This window comes from Pavona decussata, unplaced genomic scaffold, assembly GCF_977016875.1.
Source record: "Pavona decussata unplaced genomic scaffold, jaPavDecu1.1 SCAFFOLD_36, whole genome shotgun sequence".
Lineage (NCBI taxonomy): Eukaryota > Metazoa > Cnidaria > Anthozoa > Scleractinia > Agariciidae > Pavona > Pavona decussata.
The window spans coordinates 801,997-825,303 of record NW_028145458.1 but is presented as its reverse complement, the minus strand read 5'-3'; the positions used below and the strand labels follow the sequence as shown (position 1 = coordinate 825,303).

Below are 23,307 nucleotides of genomic sequence, written 5' to 3'. Positions count from 1 at the left end.
TCATGTGGAACACAACTGTTACTGAACAAATGTGAAAGTCAAGTAAATAATTCTGAGTTGAAATTACCTACTGTTATGTTATTCTTTTATTGTGAAAATTGTGAAAATTCCTTTTACACGCAAATTAAGCCCCTCAAATATTTTTCCGGCTCATGAATGTGTATAAGAAAGGTAAGAAGCAGTTTAATTGTTACATTTTAGAAAATTCTTTGAAGGCTCTTCTAGGTCACATTGAACACAACAGATGTGGAAGTTAATTGAATAAATTAATAAATGAAAGTAAATAATTCGGTTAATTCTTGTTTACGTGTTATTTATTAGGCCCGGCGAATTCTTATTAAAGTGTGCAAGAACCTCTATAACCTATGTAATGATCTTGGAAAAACAATACATGGATTTCAAACTGGGCTCCTAACAATGTGGCTCGGGCTCCTAACTTTAAACTTTAGGAGCCCGAAGGGCTCCCTAAAATTTTTCTTAGGCAGCAGCCTTGGTGAAATCAAAATTCTGAAAGGAATTAAAGGAAAGTGGTGGGGGTGATGAAAAGCAGAGTGAGTTGGAGAGGTTGGTGGAGGAGTTGGTGACTTTGGGAGAGGAAAGTGATAAAAGAGCAGATGACCAGAGTGAGGCAAAGAAAGAAGCAATGGCAAATGAGAAAAAACAGGCAATAGCGATAGATTCGGAGAAACAAGGAAAAGGAACGATGATGAACAGGAGGCAGAAAAGACGACAACTAAAAGAAGAAGAACAGGCAGAGAAGCAAAGGAGTGGTTGAAAGAAAAGGTGGAGGTGTTACAACAGGTGAAAAAAGAGGAAAACCCTACCATTTAAGAAATAAAAAGCAAACAAGCAACACATGTGCATACTGGTATATATACTAGGAAGAGTTAAAGGATAATTCAATTAAAATTTATTATTCCACTCAAAAAGGGAAAAACTTGCAAATGATTTCACTTGTTGCAAGGCTCAGGAAAATACTATGCAACTCATGAAATATTCACATACATTGCTGTACAGCAACAGCGATTAATTTGCATCACCACAAAACAGGTAATATCAAATTCTGATGTGGAGGGGCAAAAAAAATAATTTCCACAGGAGTGGGGGCAGGGTTGAGGGTTATTGATATTTTTGGAAGAACACAATGTAGGGATAGATTTGGAAGGAGTGGATTGCGTGAACAGCCATCACATAAATCCTAACAAAAAATAATGATAAAACAAATACCCATTGAAGGGTGTAAAATAGTGTCAACTATGATCTTGCTTTCATAAATCCTGGATTTGCTTCTGCATCACAACCAGGGGTGTAGCCAGCCTTTAAGGAATATTTGGGGATTTTTTTTAGGTTAGTAATGGCAAGAGTCTGCTACTGTTTAGTTTGTCTGTTTAACACAACAAACTCACAACATGAAATATGAAAAAAATTTCAATGTTGGCCCAACAATGTGTTCTAAAACATGTCCCATATCCCCCCTAGAAAAATGGTCTTTCGTGCTAATACAAAATACCACAGCACCACTTTCTCTGGTTTAACGACTCAAAAAATGTCTGACTATGCCCTGACAACCATTTTATAATTACCAAAAAAATTCCTCAAGAAATGGAGGTTGAAGGTCAAACTTGCTTGACGTAAGATTGCCATAGAGGCAAGTGTGGGCATTCTGCAGTAAACCACAAACAATATACATTTTGCCTACTGCACTCAGATTTAGTTTCATTTGTCTCTTGAAGTCGATGAACTTGAAATATTTGGTTATATTACCGAAAAGCCACTCCACTGCAAATCTCACTCCCCTCATTGCTTCATTATATAAAGCTTTTTCTGGCGTATTTGGATTTCTGTATGGGCCTTGCAGGTGAATTCCCAATGGGTAAGCCAGGTCACCATAAATACAAAGGGGCTCCCCATTGTAAACTGCAACACGGCGCAAGTCAATCAGTAGACCCGATTCATACAGCATTGTACTGTCATGACGTTTACCCTCAAATAAGCCACTTAAATTTGCTATGAGGCCATTTGGGATGACCACACTTTGAAATTTCACCGAATGGACATGCTTATGCCTATTGTACATAACACATTGATTGTGTTCTGGTCGTGCAATGCCACATACTGCGCTGTGAACAAACCCAAAGCAATTGCTGAGGGGTGCTCCTTGACTGTAAACAGCTGAGCCGCCTGGAGGAATGGTTGGCCCCAGGACTGAAGATGGTGGCAATGTGTGGTATAAATGTAATCCACAACTTCATTAAATATCAAACACAGCTGACTTGGATTACATCCAAAGCGAGGTACCATATCTGTGTATCGACATGGATAGGCTAATCTCTTCAACAAAATGTATAGTGCCTCCTTTCCATGACACACAGTTCACTGTTGGCATCTAAATTGTGCTGGAATCTGAAGACAATCTGATAGCAACTCTCAGTCGTCTTTATCAAATCTCAACTCTGTTCAGCACTCTGTATCACTCCAGTTTGGATCAAACTTGTTAAACTTCCAATATGGAAAAACCGGTTTTGATACATAAGCATCGTACAAGAGAACAAAATCTTCATCATCAATAATCTCTTTGGCATTTGCAAAAATTACGGCCTCACGAACAGCTCTAAGCCCACCATGAGCCATGACATGAAGATGAAAATTTTCTTCCTGTTGCGACAGCATGATGAGAGCAAAAGTAAACACCAGTTTGAAAATGACTTCATTTAATATAAAATACTAGTGATTTCAATATAAAAGTGGGTGCTGGCGAAGTGGGATAAAGTTGTGGGGATTTAATTAAACAGTGAATGGGTTTGGAAAAGGGGGTTGACTTTGAGGGTAGGGAGAGTAGGTTTCAGTTGGATGAGTTGTAAAAATCATGACTACAGCAAGCATTGGTTTTGAAAATGGGTCATGGCAGGTTTAGTGATTTGTATAACCCACATTGGGGAAGAAACGTTGAAAACGCTTCTTTTTTGTGGGATGGGGGTGTTGGTGAAGTGGACGGATCAGCCGCCTCAAACGGCACAGATTTTGAATTATTTGCCTCCACGAGCAAAGAACTCGAGTGAAAGTGCAACAAGTCGTTTGATTTCAGAGTGAAGCAATCATCTGATTTCACAGTTGCACAGTTCGCTTCGACGCGCGATCGACATGTTTTCATTTCTTTTACCTCAACAGACACACTTGCAGACCGAAAAAGCATGACTCAACGGTCGAATTATCCCGCACAAACTCCAAAGATTTTGAATGATTGGGCTCCACGGGCGAAGAACTCGTGTGAAAGTACGAGTCCTTTGATTTCACAGTTGAGTGGTTCGCAGATTTTGAATTATTAGCCTCCACGGTATTTTTTCTATTTGCTGTCTTTATTTGCTTCTGTAATCATTCATCAAGGTCACGAACAACCTTTGTCACGAACGGAAAGAGATCAATTTGTGTTTGCCTGCTTTTATAGATCCACCGCTTGAGAATTGAGATCACTTTCCACGGAAAAATTTTACCACGATCTTACGCACAGACGGTTTCGAGGCGCAGTTGACTTTGCCATAAAACAAATAGGTAAGTATTTCTAAATATTTTTATTTGCTAGATGTCTTCATTTGCTTGTGAATATTCATCAAGGTCAAGAAATGGATCAATGGTGAATCCCGTGGAAAGTGATATCTTTCCGTTCGTGACCTTGATGAATGATTACAAAAGCAAACGTCAACTGCACCTCGTAACCAAAAGCGTCTGACAGCGTGCGATTCTCAAGTGCAAAGTGAGGTGTGTATCCCGGATTATATGTCAGCCATGTGATTTGCACATGATTGTCGTCTCAACTATCCCGGATAATGCTCTACTGCGCAAGCTTCGAGTCTTACATCCAACAAAATTTTGGATTTTTACCCCTATTGACAAGAATAGTGTGCTGTCCCGCTAACGCTCGCCAGCAATAATTCACTTCTTAGAACTTTAGTCTCCCACAAGATTTTTCTACACGATATTACACTTCAGAATGTGAAAAATCTGCAGTGCATTTTGTGTTAAACACAACGAAAAAGTTCTCATTTAGCTAAAGCTAGTGGGTGGTGGGCAGATGATCGATTATAATCGAAAGTTGATCGAAAAGTTCAAGCGACACGACAATCGGTTATGTTTTTTTCATAATCGATTGTTGCGGAAAAATTAAAAATTTATCGGGGACAAATAAAAGTATTAAAATCAATAAAAATGTACGTTTAATATCTTAGTGTGAGTTGTCTTTTTTCGTGGACTCCTAACTTCTAAGTCATAACAGCAGATATAATCTAAGATTGAATGTGTTTACCTGTGCGTACCCTGCACACTGTGTTGTTGTCACTTCAAATACACCACGCTTATTTGAAAGATGTGGCATACTAAGCTGCTTTGTATTTCATGAACAACTGAACCAAAACATAAATTACAAGCTCATTGTCTCGTGTTTGTAGTATCACTACTATTACTAGCGAATGAAAGGTATTAGAAACAAAATCGCAGCGAAATGTCGCCTCTTTCTGACCTGCCTCGCTTACATGTTGCTCACGAGTCCAACATGGGGGCTGAAATGGCCGAGTTGGAGATCGTCGTTATCCTGGAAACCCCAGGTCAAAAGTGTGGGAATATTTTGGTTTTTATCACATGAAGGAAGGGCCCAAAACAAAGGAGAACTTGGATATGACGAAGGTAATCTGTAGGCTCTTCAGAAAGCAATACGCCAACAAAGGTTTGTGGCACGTGTGTTTTGTTGATTTCAGGTCAGTCTCACTTGAACTGCTCCAATGTAATCTTGAACTTAATAACATGCACAGCCTGAGTTTACTAAGCTTACAACATGTTTAAATGCTATTTTTTTTCTTAACCCTTATCTAAGTTCAAATTTGTTCATCGCAGGAAATACAACCAACCTGCAGTTTCATTTGGATCACGAGCACAATTTCATTACTCAGAGACACAGCTGAGTTGGTAAAAGAACACTGTATTGAGTTTATTCATCCAGTTACAGCACTGTAACACACTTTTAGTGGTGACGTAGCTTTTGTTAAAGTTGAAATCAAAATGATTACTAATAAGTCGTGATAACATTGAAAACAGTTTAAAAACTTCAAGCTATCACTTTGACTTCTATGTAGGTGAAAAATACATGGAATGCTTACTGGTAGATTTTTCCGATTATAATCAATGATCGATCGGGTGGGGCAATCCGATTATTTCCGATAATCGATTGCGGAATCTCAACCGATTCCCACCACTAGCTAAAGCTCTGTGGTAAGCGCCTTACTTGGATTTCATGTTAATTCCAAGAATCTTCCATTGGTCGGATTCACTCAACCAGTTCCATAACATCTTTAGTCTCTCATAAGCAGGAAATTGTATTCCAGGACGTAAATATGACCTTTAGAAATGGCTACTACACTTAGAATTGAACGAATGAATGAGGTAAAGACATAGTATTCGAGAACAAGCTGCCAATTGTCAAATGGCTTTGCTAAATCACTTTGAAATGACAATGTGACGGCGTCTCGACCTAGTCCTTCTCAGTTTTAATCTATGCGCGCGCCATCATCTTTGGCGTCACGTTGTCTTTGCTAAATCCCCCTAATAGCGGGCAATAAACGGCATGCTGGATATTATTTAATGCACACACAAGTGGATTTCTTATAATTTTATGGCACTAACAACAAAAGATGCTTACCAGCACACCTCAATCTGTATCTGTGTGTGCATCAAGCATGAAGAGGCTGGATATTCTGCAGTTACTCTAGATCTGCAAACAAAATTAATCATCATCAGTTCCATCCAGGCTGCGACATGTCTCATAAACATCATTAACATCACTATCAAACGAGGCATGACTGGTCAGCAAAGGTTTAATGGTTGGAATCTGGAACTTTTGTGAAACTACAGTATCCGACTTTGAGAGACCTGCTAATCTACCAGTGTGCAAACCTGGAGATTTTCAAACGATACCCTGAAGATTGGGGATAACAACCTCAGTTTGCCACATAAGATTAGAATAGAATGTGTACACTTCACAATTTTCAAGTGCAGCCTTCTTTATAAAGGTTTGCAGTGGATGAATTTTACCGTACCCCAGCGAATGACCAGAGAATGACCAGGGGAGGGGGGGGGGGGGGCACTTGCGTGCAGTAAGCAAGAGTTCTTGGTCCAACGCAAATGAGAAGCCAGCCATTCTCTATTCGAGTAGACTGGCATGAAAAGATCTGCAAACCAAACAACATCTCTAGACCCTCCTCAAACTAGGAACTGCACTTCAGATGTCAGTTTGTTTGCAGCGATCTTGCAGTCTTGCAACGAAAAGGAGATGAAACAAATGAGAGAAACAACACAGGAAGCACCGAACCAAACTTCAATTGAATCATAACAATCAAATACTCACAGTTTGGAATAAACATGAGCGAGCAAGACTTCTTGTCCCAACGCATCGAAGAAGCCCGCCATTCTCCACTCGAGCAGACTGTAAAGATCTGCAGAATAACCAACAATCATTTCTTGACCCTCCTGGAACTTTGATAACGAACCGCACCTCCAATTTTTTTTTTCTTCCTATAAAATATATTGTATTTCGTTGTAATAAGCGTGAATAAAATTGAATTGAAAAGAAGATCGGAGATGGAATTGATTGAGTCAGTTGACAAACGTACAAATTTTAGCTTGTTTGTTGCGACCTTGCAGTGAAATGGAGGTGAAACAAATGGAAGAAATAATACAGAGCAAGCACCGAACCAAGCAACCCAAACTTCAGTTGAGCCATAACGATCAAAGTATACTCACAGTTTCAAAAAAATACGAGCTTCTTGCCCACTCGAACGGCTTCCACACGCTGCAATCTGAGCCACAACCAAATCACGTGGTCAGATTCTTGACGTCCTTCGAAAAATTAGAATGGACCCGGCATTCTTGACCGGACTGTGGAAGACGGTGGATCGATGGGGACCTTCGAGACGGAGTATGAAATTGAGTACGAGTGCGACTTTCGAATTTCAAATCATCCACATCCCCAGAATTCTTTCTACTTCTCTAGAAACGAGATTGGTGTGACAAGCGGTTATCTATTCAAAACAGGAGTCATAGCCCCCTGATCCAAAACCATTGACTGAGTACCCTTGCCCTCCCCTCCCAGCGGTTGGCCTCGATGAATACGCGATCATTTCAGCGGTATATTCTTTTCCAACTGCATGTAAAACTCACAAAACGCCGTCGGAATGCATTTCTTTTGAAAATGGCGGCCACATTTCTGTGACATCGAGAATGAAACTAGTGGACAGCACTATTCGAAGCTTTCGAGTGGCGAAAGTCTTTCGAGAAAATAGTGATCGAATCAATCACACGGACTTCGCACCCAACGGAGAGACTCTAATCTCCAGTAGCGATGACGATTCCATCGTGATTTATGATTGCCTCGAGGGAAAGTAAGATCAACTTTTCATGTACAGTGTAACGAATACCCAGTGTAACCTAGTAAAGGTTTAACGAAGCGGTAAGGGACTGGGAAACGTGTTCCTTTTAAACACAAATTTATGAACAAAAGACCAAAATAGGGGTTTGGCTAATAATTAATTTGTAAAATGTGGAGAAGATGATTAGTAATGGGAACTGCAGACTGGATAAAATCTTACATGACTGTTAAACTTACCAAGCCGCAAAAAAAGCCCCTCCCATTTATTCTTTTAATTCATTTATCTTGTACATTGATCATTTAGCATAAGTTCGAAAATATTCGAGTCTCAGTGATTTTTGTTTGAAAGAATGTTTAGTGGTGAACAAGAAAAACAAGAGAGTATTTCCGTCTCGGGACTGTTGGTTTGATAGTTTGCCCATGGAAATTTAATGTTCTTAAAATTAGCATATAAGACATTGATTCTTCACCTCTTGGGCTAATGTTTGTTTTAAGAACCCAAATTTACACAGGGCAACTATCAGCCAACAGTCACTCAACATAAACACTGTTGTTAAAATATAATAGGCTGTTGAGAGCGACATAGTCTTTTGCATTAAAATGGAATCTTATCTCTGTTGATCTGTTTCACATGCAACTTCTCATCGGATCAGGTTAGATATTTTGCAATTTGGGTTTGTCGATAATGTTCGTTATCACTGGGATTTCATAACACCATAGTTCGCTATATCTGGGTTCCATTCCTTACATTTTACAGTCGACTCCCGATAACTCGAACCTTCAAGGGAAATTGGAAAAGATTCGAGTTTTCGGGAGTTCGAGTTATCGAGGGTAAAATTATATAGAAAATGACCTGAAGGGAAAGGAAAATTGGTGCGAGTTAGCGCGAGGTTCGAGTTAGCGAGGGTTCGAGTTATCGGGAGTCGACTGTACTGTAACTTTGGCTGGTCTGAGCAATGTTTGAAAATAGTTACCCTGCGAAATCACACACAATATTGCGTTTGTTATATCGAGATTCCGCTCTACATGTAACTTGCTGACAGTAATAACTTAATCCAATGTCATTTTAAGCCAGAAAGCAAACACATTTGTTTGCAAGAATATTTTTTGTACTTCATTCTACACAAACTAAAGATGACAATCTTGATGATGTTCATGGCTGATCTTTTTACAGGCCAAAAAGGACTCTTTACAGCAAGAAATATGGTGTAGCTAATATCCAGTACACACATGCTACAAACACAGTCATTCACACTTCTACAAAGATTGATGGTGAGCGATTGAAGTTTTAGTTGGCACTGTTTGGGGAAAGTACTAAATAGCATCTGTGATATACAACACATGTAAAATTAATAAACTGAGTTAATGAACTATTCAGTCAACTCTCTCATAGCGACCACCTCCCATGAGCGACCACTTCGTAAACAACCATTTTGTTTCTCAGTTAAATACTGTTACAAGAGCTCTCTCATAAGCGACCACCACTCAAGTTTCTGAGGGACCGCAACCACTTTTTAGGCCAGATATTTGACATGTTCTTTTGTTTTCTGTTTGCGGTAAGCAACCACCCAACATATTCGCGTATGATCTGAGTAAACAATTACTCAGAAGCAACAAAAGTTCAATTTTTAATGACGCTGCCCCGGACAACTGACAGTTTACAGACAGAGAAGATTACTATAATTAGATCTGTAGGTAAATGGGAATTGTTACAGTGATCTGTTCCAAAATGTTACACAAAGTTTCGTCAGAAGAATGAATAGATGTGAAAAAATCAAATAAATTAGTTTCTATTTGCCTAATTTTAGCTGCTAGGGTAATATTTTAAGGTAATTAATTTATCAGTTCAGCATTTGGTTTATTTTATTGATCTTTCCCGTAAGCGATCACCTCCCGTAAGCGACCACTTTGTCGTGCACCAACGGTGGTCGCTTACAAGAGAGTTGACTGTAGTATGAAACTGCACACTGTACAGATTATATACCAGATTATATAATTAAACATTCAATATACAGCTTTTTTAAGAGTATCCGCCACTCTTCTGAGTCTGTTGCTGTTTCATACTGAATCATTCTACATGGTGTAGTTTGACATCTTTCTTGTTGTCTCATAACAGACACCATTCGTTATCTCTCCCTCCATGATAACAAGTATCTCAGATACTTTACAGGACACACAAAAAGGTGAGACCAGTCAAAACTATTTGTACACAAATTTGAAATATATATTTTTTTATTTAAAGCAATCCCAAGTCCCTCACAGCCTTGTAGGTAAATTCTGCTAATCAATATCTTTGACTCAAACCTACAACCTCCAAATTTGATCAGTGTGTCTTTGCTCATGCAGTATACTATTTTCTTCCTATGTGTGTAGGGCAAATGCTTAATAGTAGAAAATTCATGAGTTCAGTTAGCACTACAATACACACTGCAGCTCAGTTAAATCTCTGATCCACCGTTTGTGTCAACATTCATTGTATGTGCCCTTTATTTTTGTTGCCAATGCCAGATTCTATACAGACAGCTAACACCAGCTTACTTTCTTTGGTAGAGTAATGACCCTTCACATGTCACCAATGGATGATACATTTGTGTCAGGTTCATTAGACAGGACGCTAAGGTTGTGGGACCTGAGATCCCCAAATTGCCAGGTAAATAATTGCACAAATAATTTTTTTTTTCTGTTTTTTTGACACTGCATAACATTTTTTGTTTGTAATGTACATGTTGGACAGGCATGTTCCAGTGAGAATACATGTGTTATAGAAAAAACTTTGTTGGGCATGTACTCTGATTAACCAATCAGCCACCTCAAAGGAAATGCAGTAAATTTTCACAGGGTTATTGTTTTGCAAGGAAATAAAAACAAATTGTCTTTGTTTCCACAGAATTGTTAGAAGTAGCAGTCAAACAGTGGTGTAACTGTTTAGAACTTTCTTTACGGAAAGATATTTTTTTCTTTTTAATTTTCTTCTTTGTAAAAACTTTTTGGAAACTTTTTACACATGACAATTCTATATTTGTATGCAGTTAGATAGTAGTAACTTTTAGATTTTTTACGCAGTGATTTGTTTTTAAATCCGTTGTATTTCATACTTAATTAAGATGGATAATGAAAAGATTGCTAGCTAAATGATATAAATTTAGAAGTTTAGAATCTCAAAATAACAGTGGATACAGTCAATTACATTTTGTGTGTGCGCAATATTTTTATTGTTTCTCATTATCCCAAACCTTTAAAGCATATTGATTTTATTGTGCCTCTCTGGAAAGACAGAAGTTGTTTCTTAATTGTAACAGTGAAACAGATTTGTTAGTACACATACTTTTAACTTCCTTATTCTCCCACTGTACATATCAGTCTTGCCTAGTTGGATTAATGTTTTCTCAAATGATGTGAAATTTTATCCAGGGATTGATGCATGTTAATGGAAGACCTGTTGCAGCTTTTGATCCTGAGGGTCTCATATTCGCTGCTGGTGTTGACTCTGAAATGGTGAAGCTTTATGACTTAAGGTCATTTGACAAGGTAATTCTAACAAGTTAAGAAAACAAAAAGTATAGAATTTTCTTTATTTAACTAATAAACGTCTATTCCGGTGTCTCCAATGTAAGTTAGAGTAAAGGTGGCAGCCATACCTGGGCAGATGAATAATCATTGATTGCACTTGTTTTTAAAGAGGATATCCAAGTTGCATCTGTTGTGCCTTCAATTTACTCCTAAAACAGCAAATTAAATCCTTTAATATTGAAGGTCTGTAGTGACCTTAAGTAGTTAAAGTGATCCAAAATGCTCCCATAGGATGACTTTTAGCAGGGAGCTGTGGATGTTGATGGTAGTGACCTGCTAGGGTGAGTCATGAAGCCGCTATCTTGTCTGAGATTTTAGGAAGATCTCCATAGAGTTCCTCATTTGTAATGTGCTGTTCCCAACTGTTACCAGATGCTAACCAAGCAACCTTAATAATGTTTAATTTGTAATTTATCCAAAGTTTGAAAACTGATTTTGTTGAAGCCAGAGTATTGCAGTGTTACATTACTAAAATAATCATTGTTGAAAAGTTCTGAATATCTTGTTAAAGAATCGTCTCCTTGTGATTTACTTAATAGGGTCCATTTTCCACTTTCCACATTCAAAATGATCCTAACATTGAGTGGACTGGTGTGAAATTTAGCTCAGATGGTAAAATGATTTTACTGGCCACAAATGGAGGAGTCATTCATTTGATTGATGCATTTCAAGGAACACAACTTCATGCATTTACAGTGAGTTCAATACTGTTATTGAATACAGTGTGCATGTACAATTTCTGATTAATGTAAGAGTAGTTTTCAATTGTCTTGAAAGTAGTAATGTTGCATTTTGTGTGGTTTTGCTGCAGCACAATGTTCTCTGATTGGTGAAAAAAAGTGTGTCTCTGGAGAGAAGTAAACAAAACCAGTTTTTGAGATTGTCATGCACGTTTCCTATGCTTTAATAATAGACCATCTACCTGAGTTTTTTTTTTTTTTTTTTTTTGGTAATGCATTTATATACCGCATTTTCTATTCATATATATTTAAATGCGGTTTACATCAGCATTTGTCCATTAGCAACCTCATCCTACCCACCCAACCCATGAAATCATGAAACAGCACGAAGACCAGACCAGCACACCGGGAACTCCATGCCCTACTCTTTGTGATTAGTGTCTGGGTTCTTTAACGTCCCACAGGGTTATGAACATTGAAGTGTTGTGAGACGGGACCTACGGTTTATCGTCCTTATCCTAGAAGACTAGAAAGTCTAACCATTTGCAGATGTCATTACAAAGGCAGCACTTTCTCATCAGTTATTTAAAGACCCTGACTGTTGGTCCGGCCGGGGTTTGAACCCACGACCTCCCGCATGGTAGTCCGATGCTCAATCAACTGAGCTAACCGGGCGGCGGTTAGTTACTGTATGATTAGTTAATTTTGTCTGGATTGTTCACTTTGCTTTTGTTTTAACATGTTCGTTCTACAAAGTTGCATGAAATGTAACAAGATACTTACAGTAATTGGTTGAGCCATATTCTTAACACCATGGTCTAAGCTGCAAGATCTTGTACAGCAGGCAACAATTAATATGTTAAACTGTTTAGCACCTTCTCGTATGATTAACAGGTATACATTCCTTTCTTCTCCAGCAACTGGAGGTACCAGTGTGATAGGCCTTGGCTCATAAAATCACTTTACCTTTACTTACCTACCTATCTTACTTTTAGGGACATGCTGTTTCAAGAACCACCCCAGTAGAAGTCTGTTTCTCTCCTGACGCACAATACGTCTTATCAGGTGTGTAAATGGTTTGGAGCAATATGCTTACAACTTTTGTTGAAATATTTCAGACCAAAAAAGAAAAGAAAGGAAGCATAAGAAGTGAAGTGCCAACGGGGCAGCGTTAAGTTAAAACAACTTAAGCCGCCATAGATAATTTTCCAGTTAACTTGATTTCAAACTTGACATATTAATTTTACATGTAGTGAGTGACTGACATGACTTAAACTGGGAAATTCCTTTACCTTTCCCCAGACACTTAATCAATATTCTACTGGCTGCTCGTTTTCCCAATTACTCACTTGAAATCTTAAATGGGGCTTCATGACACCATAAATACATTATATGGTGCATGTCCAGACTTTGTGGTGATTGTCTTAAATTATTTTCAAATTCCACGTAATAATAAGCCTCGGGCTGATATTCAAGGGCCTCTTTTAGCTTATTGCTATTGGACAGAATTTTCCATTTTAAAATGTCTTGGGTTGACAATGAAAAAGGGTGAAGTTTAAAAGCCTAAAAAGCTATCGTTGCAAGTCCATGGGCTTATATAAGGGATGGCTTGTCATGAGAAGGACGTATGCATTTGAGACTTGGAGTACTGATATATTCCTGAATAAGACCATTTATTTTATTAATTTGCTTATGTTTGAATTGGCTTACAACACATTTTCATTCAGAATTTAAAACTCATAGATTGTAGGACTAGTAAATTCAACCTTATTGGAAGTGAAGTGAAAGGTGGCTTGAAAGCCCCTGGTCCAACAGAGCTACATGTAATCAGCCCACCTTCTGACTGACAGAAACTCAATTCATAATAAATATTGTTTTTAATTTTCAGGCTCACAGGATGGACGGGTCCATGTGTGGGCATCAGACAGTGGCCAGAAGCTTACTGTGCTAGAGGGGAATCATCCTGGTCCTATTCAGTGTATTGGGTTTAACCCTAAGTACATGATGTTAGCTTCTGCTTGTACTAACATGGTAAGATTTACTTCAATTTTTATCTTTTTTTCAATTTAGATGTCTGCACCATTTTTAGAGGAACCTGCTAAATCAGTGGCATTTCTACTGACTAATAAGGACTGGTATATTTTTTTTCTCTATTAGGCACAAAACAAGTAGTAATGCCCAAAAAATATAGTAACCACATATCAGCGATGCAGTTGACCTCTCCTTTCTACATACATTTTAACAAAATAATCATAGAAACATGAAAAAATCATGTGAAAACTAGCTACCACAGGTTGCAACATTTCACATGTGATATATCCATTTAGCTAAGTGTATTTACCACCTTAAATAAAGTATTCCTATTTGTATTTGCAAGTAAACAAAAAATGGAATATGAAGGAAATGAGTGTCAAAAGGGAAGGTCACCTTTGCCATATTTCCTAATCTCTTCACTTAAATTTTGCATTCTGTTCCTTGTTCCCAGCAGCTTAGAGCGTGGAAGACTCAAAACTTAAGAAAAGCGTGAAGCATTGTATCTCTCTTAAGGCTGGTTTTCACCAGCGACGGAGTTGGAGTCGGAGTCGTAATCAGAAGCGTAGAGCTTATGATCTAGTGAAAACAGCTTTGCTTAAGCAGAACCTAAGCGACGGAGTCGTAAGCAGAGTCGGAAGAAAATGGAAACGTTCTGATTCTTCTGACTCTGATTCCATTGCGCTTATGACTCCGCTTACGACTCCGATTTTTGATTTTCACTAGGTCATAAGCGCTCTTACGACTCTGCTTACGACTCCGACTCTGACTCCGTCGCTAGTGAAAACCAGCCTTTAAATGTTTGTTATTCTGCTTTAATTCATAGTTTGAATTTTTGTTTTTCAGGCATTCTGGTTACCTAACTTAGAAGAGCTTGATGATGCTAGCAAAAGATTACTACAAAGCTAGCAAGGAACACCCTGTGGTGAACACAAGCCTAATATTGTTTGTCTGCGGGGAATTCTAAGTGTAGTTCCTTACAATACAAGTGTACAGTGCATGTTTAGTTTTCTTTTGCAAAGTATCAAGAACAATACACAGTTTGATTGTATTGCAAAGGAATAACATAACATTTTAAGAACTTTGTACATATACTTTACATATACATAAACTCTGTTGATTGGACTTTTTTTTTTTTTTTTTGTAAATAAACTGTTTTCAAAAAGTTTTAATAATGTTTGTTTGATACTTTATTGGTTACACAGTGTGGAATTGCCTTAGAATCATAAGTCATAATTATGAGCATCAAAAAGAAAGAGAAAATTAGCTTCCACCTCTCCTCCCACCCACTGTATCCGGTAAAAGATTGGGAATTCCTACAAGGTACAAGCAATAGATGACATTAACTTCCAGAGTCAAAGATGGATAAGTTTTACAATATTTAAAAATTGAAATGTTTCTGGAAATGATTCCCTGATTTGCTGGTGCTGGTTGAATTAATTAACAAAAGCCTTTTGGTGGTTTATTCACTGTCTGAAAAGATTAAATTTAGAAATACAGTTGACTAGAAAAATAATCGTAAAATAGAACGACGTTTCGGTGTCATTTTGGTACCATTACCATTAACAGAAAAGATAATTTATGTACACAAAGTAAAGGTGTGAAATATTTCACACCTTTACTTTGTGTATAAAATTATCTTTTCTGTTACATTCTTTACTCGATAATGGTACCAAGATGACACCGTAACATCGCTCCTTTTTTTGCTTATTTTAATTCACTGTATAGGATGAAATCTAACAAAAAGTGTAAAGGATATACATAAAGTTACCTCAGGGGTGTCTGGATTTTGTCTAAAAGACAGCTTGGCTGTAAATGTCCCTCATATTTTCCATACAATTCCAATTCATTTCCATCATCTCTTCCTGTGTAGTGCTGAATGTGGCCATGAAGATTTGTCGTGAACACACCCTTTCTGGGTTTAATTAGCAGCCATCTTTCATGTAGCCTCCCACGCAGTCTTTTTTTTTTTTTTTGGGGGGGGGGGAGTTTGTGTCCCCCCCCCGAGGAGTCTAACGGTCTAGGTCTAGTCAGACATTTGTGGAGAGGCGGGTAATGCTCCTCTACTGCATGGGAGGCTACCATGTCCCCATGGAGATGAGTCAGCAGTTTTTTTGCAGGAAACATTAGGGCCCTTGGCCACTACAATGGTGGAGGCAACAACAACAACATCATTAACCAAAGAGTTTATTTACCAGAAAACAGTAACAATGCGCATGCATTATTGGCATGTTCTGGTACCTTTTTGCCTGTCTATAAGTGAAATGAAGAAAATTAAAAGTTTTGTCAGTGAACATGGGCAAATGCAAATTCTGAAATTTTCACTCTAAATTTGAATGCCATACCTACCAGTTCAGTTCCTGGAGAATAATTATTTGGAAACATCATGCACGGTTGAACAATCCAGAATAATTGCAAAGTAATGCAAATAACATAAAACATTTTTTAAATGACACTTCTGTTGCCATTGGTGACTGCTCAAGCTCTGATGCAACTGAAGATGTTTGTAGAAAATTTATTCACTGCAAATTCAATGTAGCAAAATCTTGAGGTCAACATAACTAAGATTGCAAGACCAACCAAAAGTAGATGCAGTAAAACAAGCTGATGTCCATGTGACATCAAATGGAATATGACAACAGCAAGCTTTTCTTTTTGGACACTTCATTCACACCTCTTAGTCAGCTTTCAGTTTCAGTAGGGATCACCCCACCCGTGAATAACCTACAGCACACACTAGACACAATGTAACCAAAAACGAAATTGTAGGAAATGTTTTTATTCCATGTACAATTATGTACAAGCCAATGCAATGTCATAGCTTATTGTTCTATACAGTGCTCGCTGGTGAAAACACACTAAATATTACAGTGAGGTAATAAATTACTAAATCTCCCTCTGTTTTGCCACCTGACAGTCAGTTGAGTAACAACACCGAAAATTTCTTCCTTACAAAAATAAAATCTACTAACAGTAATTTCCCAACAGGAACAATATTATTGGTGGGAATCCAATTGCATCATTTGTATCCCAGGATACTTAGATTGAATTGCAACTGGATAATTATTTGTTACTGCTGGAGTAAACTATGTTTTTAACCATTTGCCACAGTACCCTCCCTTTAATTACACAACAGCTGCAGGGTAATTTGGCCACTTCACGACATCTTAGATCTGAAAATAACCAATACAATGCAGGGTTTACTCTAGCATGAAGCACTGTGAGATCATTTTTAACCACAAATTTGCAGGGCACTCAAGTTTCAAAGGAAGATCATGTTACTATTACAGACATTTGACTACACTTTGAGAACATGGCTATCTTTTTTTAGATTCATTCTGGACTACAGAGCAGAAAACATTACTACAAATTGAATGTTATCAAAGCAGCTTTAAAAATTTCCTTAAAGTGCTACTATGATCAAAATTTTACCTCTTGAATTTTAAGGTTTATCACATAGCATTCTAGGAAAGATTAAAAACGCCGTTTACCGTTTCTAAAAATCTGCATTGGTTCCGGAGATATTTAAGATTGAAAAATGTGTAAAATATGTAAATTAGATGACTGATGACGTCATATTCTCAACTCAATATAACATCAAGTATATAAATAGAGCTATCTCAATCAATTTACAGCAGAGACCATTGAAACCTAGCAGGCTAATAGTTCTAAAGGCAATACACCTACGGCTATAAAAAATTTGGTTCCCATGGCAACTCACTCTTTTCCAGTCCCCTCCAACCTGATTTCAATATTTTAGTGATTTTCAGCTTGAAAAAAATTAACAAGCCCACGAACTCGACCTAACATATTTATACACTTGCTGGATCATGCAGATGAGGCACCATTGGCAAATATCAAAATAGAACGCCAAAGGTGGCCAGCAAAGCTTTAAGTATCAGGGAGGACTGGAACCCAGTATGTTGCCATGGTAACAAAACTGATAGGCTCATATTGTGGAGCGCACCTAGAACAATGTAACTGCAAAGAATCAAGCATTTCTGATACAAATTGGCTGAGATATCTTTTTTCATAATACTTGATCAAAATTCGGTTGAGTTTATGACGTCATCACTTGGCTAATTTGCATATTTTAAAAACTTGAATATCTCCGGAACAAAAAGAGATATTTGAAAATAGTAAACAGCATTCTTCTTCACGTACAGACTACTTGTTTATGTTTTAAAATGACTCAGATTAGAATGACGTGAATTTCATCATAGTAGCACTTTAACATATCTCAGTACCAACTGATCATTAATTTGTATATTGTGTTAGAAGCTGAAATATCTTGGGGCCTTTTTCATGAATAAAGGCCCTCTAAAATCTCTGACAAGGGCTTACTGGGCCCTAAGAAGCTGAATAAACCCTGCAGTGACTTGTGTCTACTTTCATTATGAAGAAACATCTATCAGTGCACACCTTAAGGGCGATTTAGACGGTACGATTTTGCCTACGATTTGTCGCATGCGACACGCTTACGCCATGCCTACAACACGAATCGCGTCGTGTAAATCAACCTACAACATCCTTACGACAGACGCAAGCAACACAAAAAATGTCGTAGGATTTTAAAACACGACAATCGTAGGTAAAGGCAATGTTGAGTGGCGAGAGTTGTGTACGATTTTTACATGACGGAAGCAGCGCGCGCTCTAGAAATGGCATACGACAGTCGTAAGAGAAAATCGTACCATCTAAATCGCCCTTTACATAGTGTGATAGAGCAAAACCCTTTATGCAATAAATTGAAACATATGACACCTCATAACATGGCAAATGTTATCCCTTGGGCTAAAATTTTAGCAGAGCAAGTGACCTAAGATTTCTTTCAGGTTATGCCATGAATATTTCAGTGTGGGCACAATAAAAGGCAATGTCAATAGAACCAGACAAGTGCAGTTTGCTAAAACCTGGCTGGAATTTTCAGCCTGGTCTGACACTTCATGTTATTGCAAAATATTTTAATCAGAATTTGTTCACATAGACAGTCTTAAATCTTAAATCTCAGTGTAGCTACAATCCTCCATGTAATTAGACTCTGATATTTTCCACTACCTTCAATGACAAAGCCACCATGCTGTCTATCATTTTACCTTACAAAATATATGAACTTTTACACAGAAACACAGAACTGTGTTAAATCACCTCAACTATACAGTCAGTGGTTAAACAGCTTTTCTTCTTGAAAACCCCCTTAACAACCCCCCTCCCCCAAAAATTGTTACTATTAACATTATTCCACACTACATGAGCTTACATTCCTATCACCCAATCTGTATCCTAAATTTTGTGCTCAAAAGTTTTGAAAAAAAAAAAAAAATTCTTAGGAATCCAAAACTCAAAATTTTTTATTTATTTATTTGGAGGAAAAGCCTGTGAAATGTTAGGCACGTATTATGCAAACATTAGACAATTGTGTCAGTTCCTGTGGCACCCTACACTTCTAGGCTTCCATAGCGGTTTTGTTTATAGATGAGGAAACATGAAACCATATTCTAAAGCATCCATATAGCAAGGTACATTGCCAATTGGAATCAGGTTGGTTCATTCCTTCCATTAAATCTGTTCAAGCTGGTGCCCATATAACACGTATTACTGTTTTGTTTTTTTTTTGCAGATTTTTTCTCCAGGTCACATGTATCTGAATCTAAACCATATTAACTGACAAAATTGGATACAGGATTGTCTGAGAGAAATGCTCCCTTTTTGTACTTTTAAACTAAAAACACCTATGAGCAATCCGTGAATGTTGTAACCATATTTCCAACTTTCCTTGTGACAGTGCGACATGTTCTACCTCTACCTGCAAAGACAATTAAAAATGGATTTAGAATAAGCATCTTGGTGTTGTGCAAGAAGTACAAAGAGACAAACTAATGTTTGCTTATTAGTTAATTAAACTTCTAACCAATTTTTATTTCTATCTGATTGCTTTTCATAAAGAAACATATTTCTTCATTTGCTACGCTCCTTGATTAGTACATCAGCTATTTGCCAATAGCGAAAAAAAAAGTACAGTCCCATTATTTGAACTATGTCATAGCCTATTCAAAGTGTGACAGTATCAGGAAAGTTTAATTGTCCACATGGCCCATAGAGGTACCACTTATTACAGTGCGGCGCACCTTACCGTTGCCACCCAACAAACTTTTTTTACAAGTTATCCAATCAGGATATCTTCCTCCTTGTTCATGAAATACAAAATGACATGTTTTCAATAATTCATTGTTGCGTCACTTCCCTGTTGGACTTTGAAAGGAGGCGTGATCATTTCTATTTTATGAACAAGGAGGAAGATATCCTGACTGGCTAACTTGTAATTTAAAAAGTTTGTTGTGTGGCCACGGTTAGGAGCGTCACACTGAAACATCCCCTCCATAGCCTGGTTGTAGGCAAACACGAACGTAAGGACAGTAGGTTTAACATCCTTGCATGTTCATTATGCAGTTTGGTACATTTATCTGAATTTGTCTAACAAAAAATGTCATGACCTGTGATTATCAAATTTAAGGTTACATGGATAATGTGACCATGCAATGACAGTGAATTCTCTATCTTTCTGAACTGAAGTTGGAAATTCCCCTGGAAATTTAGTTCCTGGATACTCTGTGATATTCTATGATTTGAATAAATTACAGTAGTTCAAAGAACACAAATTTAATTTTAAGTGGCATTTCAGTTCCTTAAGTTTCTTATTAGTCTAGACCCCCAAAATGCTGCTATCAGGTAAGAGTCAACTTTGTTGTCTGAATCAACAGAGCATGTGCATGAGGACAGAGACCAGATTTGAACCACTCAATTTCAGGGACATAAAGAAAACATAAATTCTCTATTCTCTACTCGAACTTTTTTCAATTTCCCTTGAAGGTTCAAGTTATCGGGAGTCGACTGTATATGCTAAAAACTTACTACATTCTAAATAATACTTACTTGATTGCTGAAACTCTGTATGTCTAACATTTCTGTGAAATCTCTGTCCCTGTTCATTTGTATAAACATCTTCCCTATGTCTGCTTGTGTGGAAATTTGAATCATCCCCAAAGAAAGAGTCTTGAAAACCACCAAATCTAAATCCTCCAAAAAAGTCATCATCATCGTCCTCATCGTCCTCATCATCAAAGAAATCATCAAAACCACCCCCAAAAGAAAACTTCCATTCCTTGCCATTTCCATGTCCATTTCCAAAGTCAAAATCTTTGAATATGTCGTCAAAGCTTTGGAAACCTTGATGATGGAAATTGAATCCATTCTCATTCATGCCTTCAGATCCAAACTGGTCATATTGACGTCTCTTTTTTTCGTCTGATAGGACCTCATATGCTGAAAGAGTAAACAAAGAGAATAATGATTATTAAATGAACGTGAACCAAACTAAATGAAGGATTTGTGAGAGACAATTGTCCTAATACTGATTTCAGCAACTTCACAAGTTGTATACAAAATCTGCATGACCTTTCTGATGATTTTAAACCCATAACTTTGTAAAAACAGCGCAATATTCAGACTACTGATAACTGCATGTTTAAAGCTACCAAAACATCTGAAACTAGTCGCTTGAGTGTCTTCTATTTTTCTTACGCATAGATCAAGATATTGACAGTTTGAGTCCAAGAGTCCCTTATCTTACAGTAAGTTTGTTTGAACATAGTATGTCACCAACAGCAGTCCTTCTGCAGACTTTACTTGCCTCAATGACCATGCTGTACCGACTTATGATATACCCACCTGACTGAAAGAAGTTGTTGGGAGAAAGCTATAAACCATGGATGATACAACCCACCAGATTTCTGGGAAAAATTGGAAGTATGAACTTACTAGTATTTCTCAGAAACTGTGTACATAAAAGTGTACATGCCATATCACTATTTCTTTAAAGCCTCACAAAAACTTTAGCAAAATGACAACTCAGAAGGCAAATTCCCTAATTTTGAAGTGCAGGATAAGGATAAATGCATTTTTTACACATGCAAATAGGAAACAAATGCATTTATAATATTTTTTTTTTTTAGTATTTGTAGACTGCAACTAACAAACATATTTTGACTTGATAATGACGTTTAGCTAACATTGAAACTTCGCTGCTTTTTAGCAAATTTTTTAATCTTAAAATGATTTTAAGAAATATTTTATCGCAATTTTTTTATAGTTAAATGCTTTTCTAAATCACTTCTTCGAATAAAAACACTAATGAGAAAGGTACATACTTCAATCTTCCTATCAGGTTGCATCATTTATGGTTTATACCTTTGAACCAACATTTTTTTTCCATCAAGCATATATAGAATGAGTCAATGTCATATGACTCCCACATTAGATATAACACTGTGCCCATAAGATCTGACCAGCTGTGTGTATTCATCTGTAGAACATTCTCCTCTTCAAATAAACTACTATGTTAGCAGCTTAAACATTACTGACCAATCTCAACACAGTCATGGATTTCAAGGAAGCTGGCCCTCCCTTGCTGTTTGCAAGAATGTGCTTTTTAACTGATATGAACAATTCCTATAAAGCACATTCCTGCGAGCATTACAGGATCTGCTTTACTTGAAGTCCTTCAAAGTATTGAGATATAAGTCAGTAATGGGAGGTTTGCTGCAAAAAGAGTGTAAGTCCTTTTTTGGTCAGGAAGTTCAAAAACACTACAAACTTTAAGCTTTTAAGTTATGGTAATTATTACAAATCAACTGACTCCAGGGTAACAAAACACAGTGAAATGAAAATGAAAATGCCGCAACATATTGTTATGAAATCCACATGCACCGTGTAATGAAAACAATTGAGGATTGACGTGAATTGTACATTTTCTATACATGAACAGACATTAAAAAGCCTTCAATTTCCGATAAAAATAGACATGACTTTAACTCGAATCAAACCAACATATCGAAAATGAGTTTCATGCGACACAGGGCTAAGGTTAGACACTTATTGAAAGTGTTATTCTTATAAAAACGGCCACCAAACACAACAAGGGAGTCACCAGTTTGAAAAATACGCTTGACTACACGATCCGCAAAATCACGCCAACAATTAGAATTAAGCTCAACACTCCTTATTGTTACCGTGAGAAGAAAAAGACGTATCTCATGCAAAGCCTGTGCCTATAGATGCCAGCTGAACCATGGCGAAATTGAAAATCTTTAAGCTCAATATATTTTTTCTTGTTTTTTGCCTCTCCAAAAGAAAACATTGCATAAGAGAGCGATATCAGATCTTCGATCTACCTACCTTCCGCTATCTCGCGAAATTTTGCCTCTGCATCTTTGTGCTTATTTTTATCAGGATGGTATTTTACAGCAAGCTTTCTAAAAGCTTTCTTGATTTGCCTGTCGTTCGCATCTCTGGGAACACCCAAAATTTTGTAATAGTCCTTGGCAAGTGCCAAATCGATGCTTGCGAGAATGCTGAAAGCTGCAGTGACAAGTAGTACCAGATTATCACAGTTCATTGTCTTGCAGGCAGTAATAAAGACTATACAGCCAGTCAGTTTACGGATAATTAACCGTTAAGCTTTAGAAGACGCAGAAGTTGGGTTCGTAGACGGTTGTCAGTGAAAATTCCTTCCGAAGCAAACGTGTAGCCTTGTTGATAGTCGAACGTTTCCCTCGA

General features: G+C 37.4%; 2 protein-coding genes and 2 long non-coding RNA genes across 7 annotated transcripts in view; 1 reads left to right on the top strand and 3 right to left on the bottom strand.

Moving 5' to 3' along the window:
- The window catches only part of LOC146484233 (uncharacterized), a 56,298-nt gene extending 49,445 nt beyond the window's left edge, over positions 1–6,853 (bottom strand). For 3 of the 4 annotated variants that reach the window (XR_014863674.1, XR_014863675.1, XR_014863677.1), the window contains exons 1-3: positions 6,787–6,853; positions 6,392–6,479; positions 5,687–5,758 (exon numbers count right to left, since the gene is read on the bottom strand). This is a non-coding gene — a long non-coding RNA (uncharacterized LOC146484233). The other variant, XR_014863676.1, reaches the window with a different exon arrangement.
- Positions 6,854–7,197: 344 nt separating this feature from the next.
- Positions 7,198–14,867, top strand: LOC146484232 (WD repeat-containing protein 82-like). The gene is made up of 9 exons (XM_085105029.1): positions 7,198–7,424; positions 8,586–8,683; positions 9,528–9,594; positions 9,962–10,061; positions 10,823–10,939; positions 11,521–11,676; positions 12,657–12,726; positions 13,550–13,692; positions 14,539–14,867. Exons 1-9 carry the CDS (start codon positions 7,264–7,266, stop codon positions 14,599–14,601), a joined length of 975 nt encoding a protein of 324 aa, XP_084961155.1. The 5' UTR covers positions 7,198–7,263; the 3' UTR covers positions 14,602–14,867.
- Positions 14,868–16,451: 1,584 nt separating this feature from the next.
- LOC146484231 (uncharacterized) lies at positions 16,452–18,118 on the bottom strand. Its single transcript, XR_014863673.1, has 2 exons — positions 17,922–18,118; positions 16,452–17,094 (listed from the first exon to the last, which is right to left on the bottom strand). It is a non-coding gene; the product is annotated as an uncharacterized LOC146484231 (long non-coding RNA).
- Positions 18,119–19,005: 887 nt separating this feature from the next.
- On the bottom strand, positions 19,006–23,305 carry LOC146484230 (dnaJ homolog subfamily B member 9-like). Its single transcript, XM_085105028.1, has 3 exons — positions 22,927–23,305; positions 20,626–21,015; positions 19,006–19,498 (listed from the first exon to the last, which is right to left on the bottom strand). Exons 1-3 carry the CDS (start codon positions 23,144–23,146, stop codon positions 19,425–19,427), a joined length of 684 nt encoding a protein of 227 aa, XP_084961154.1. The 5' UTR covers positions 23,147–23,305; the 3' UTR covers positions 19,006–19,424.
- Between the last annotated feature and the right edge of the window lie 2 nt (positions 23,306–23,307).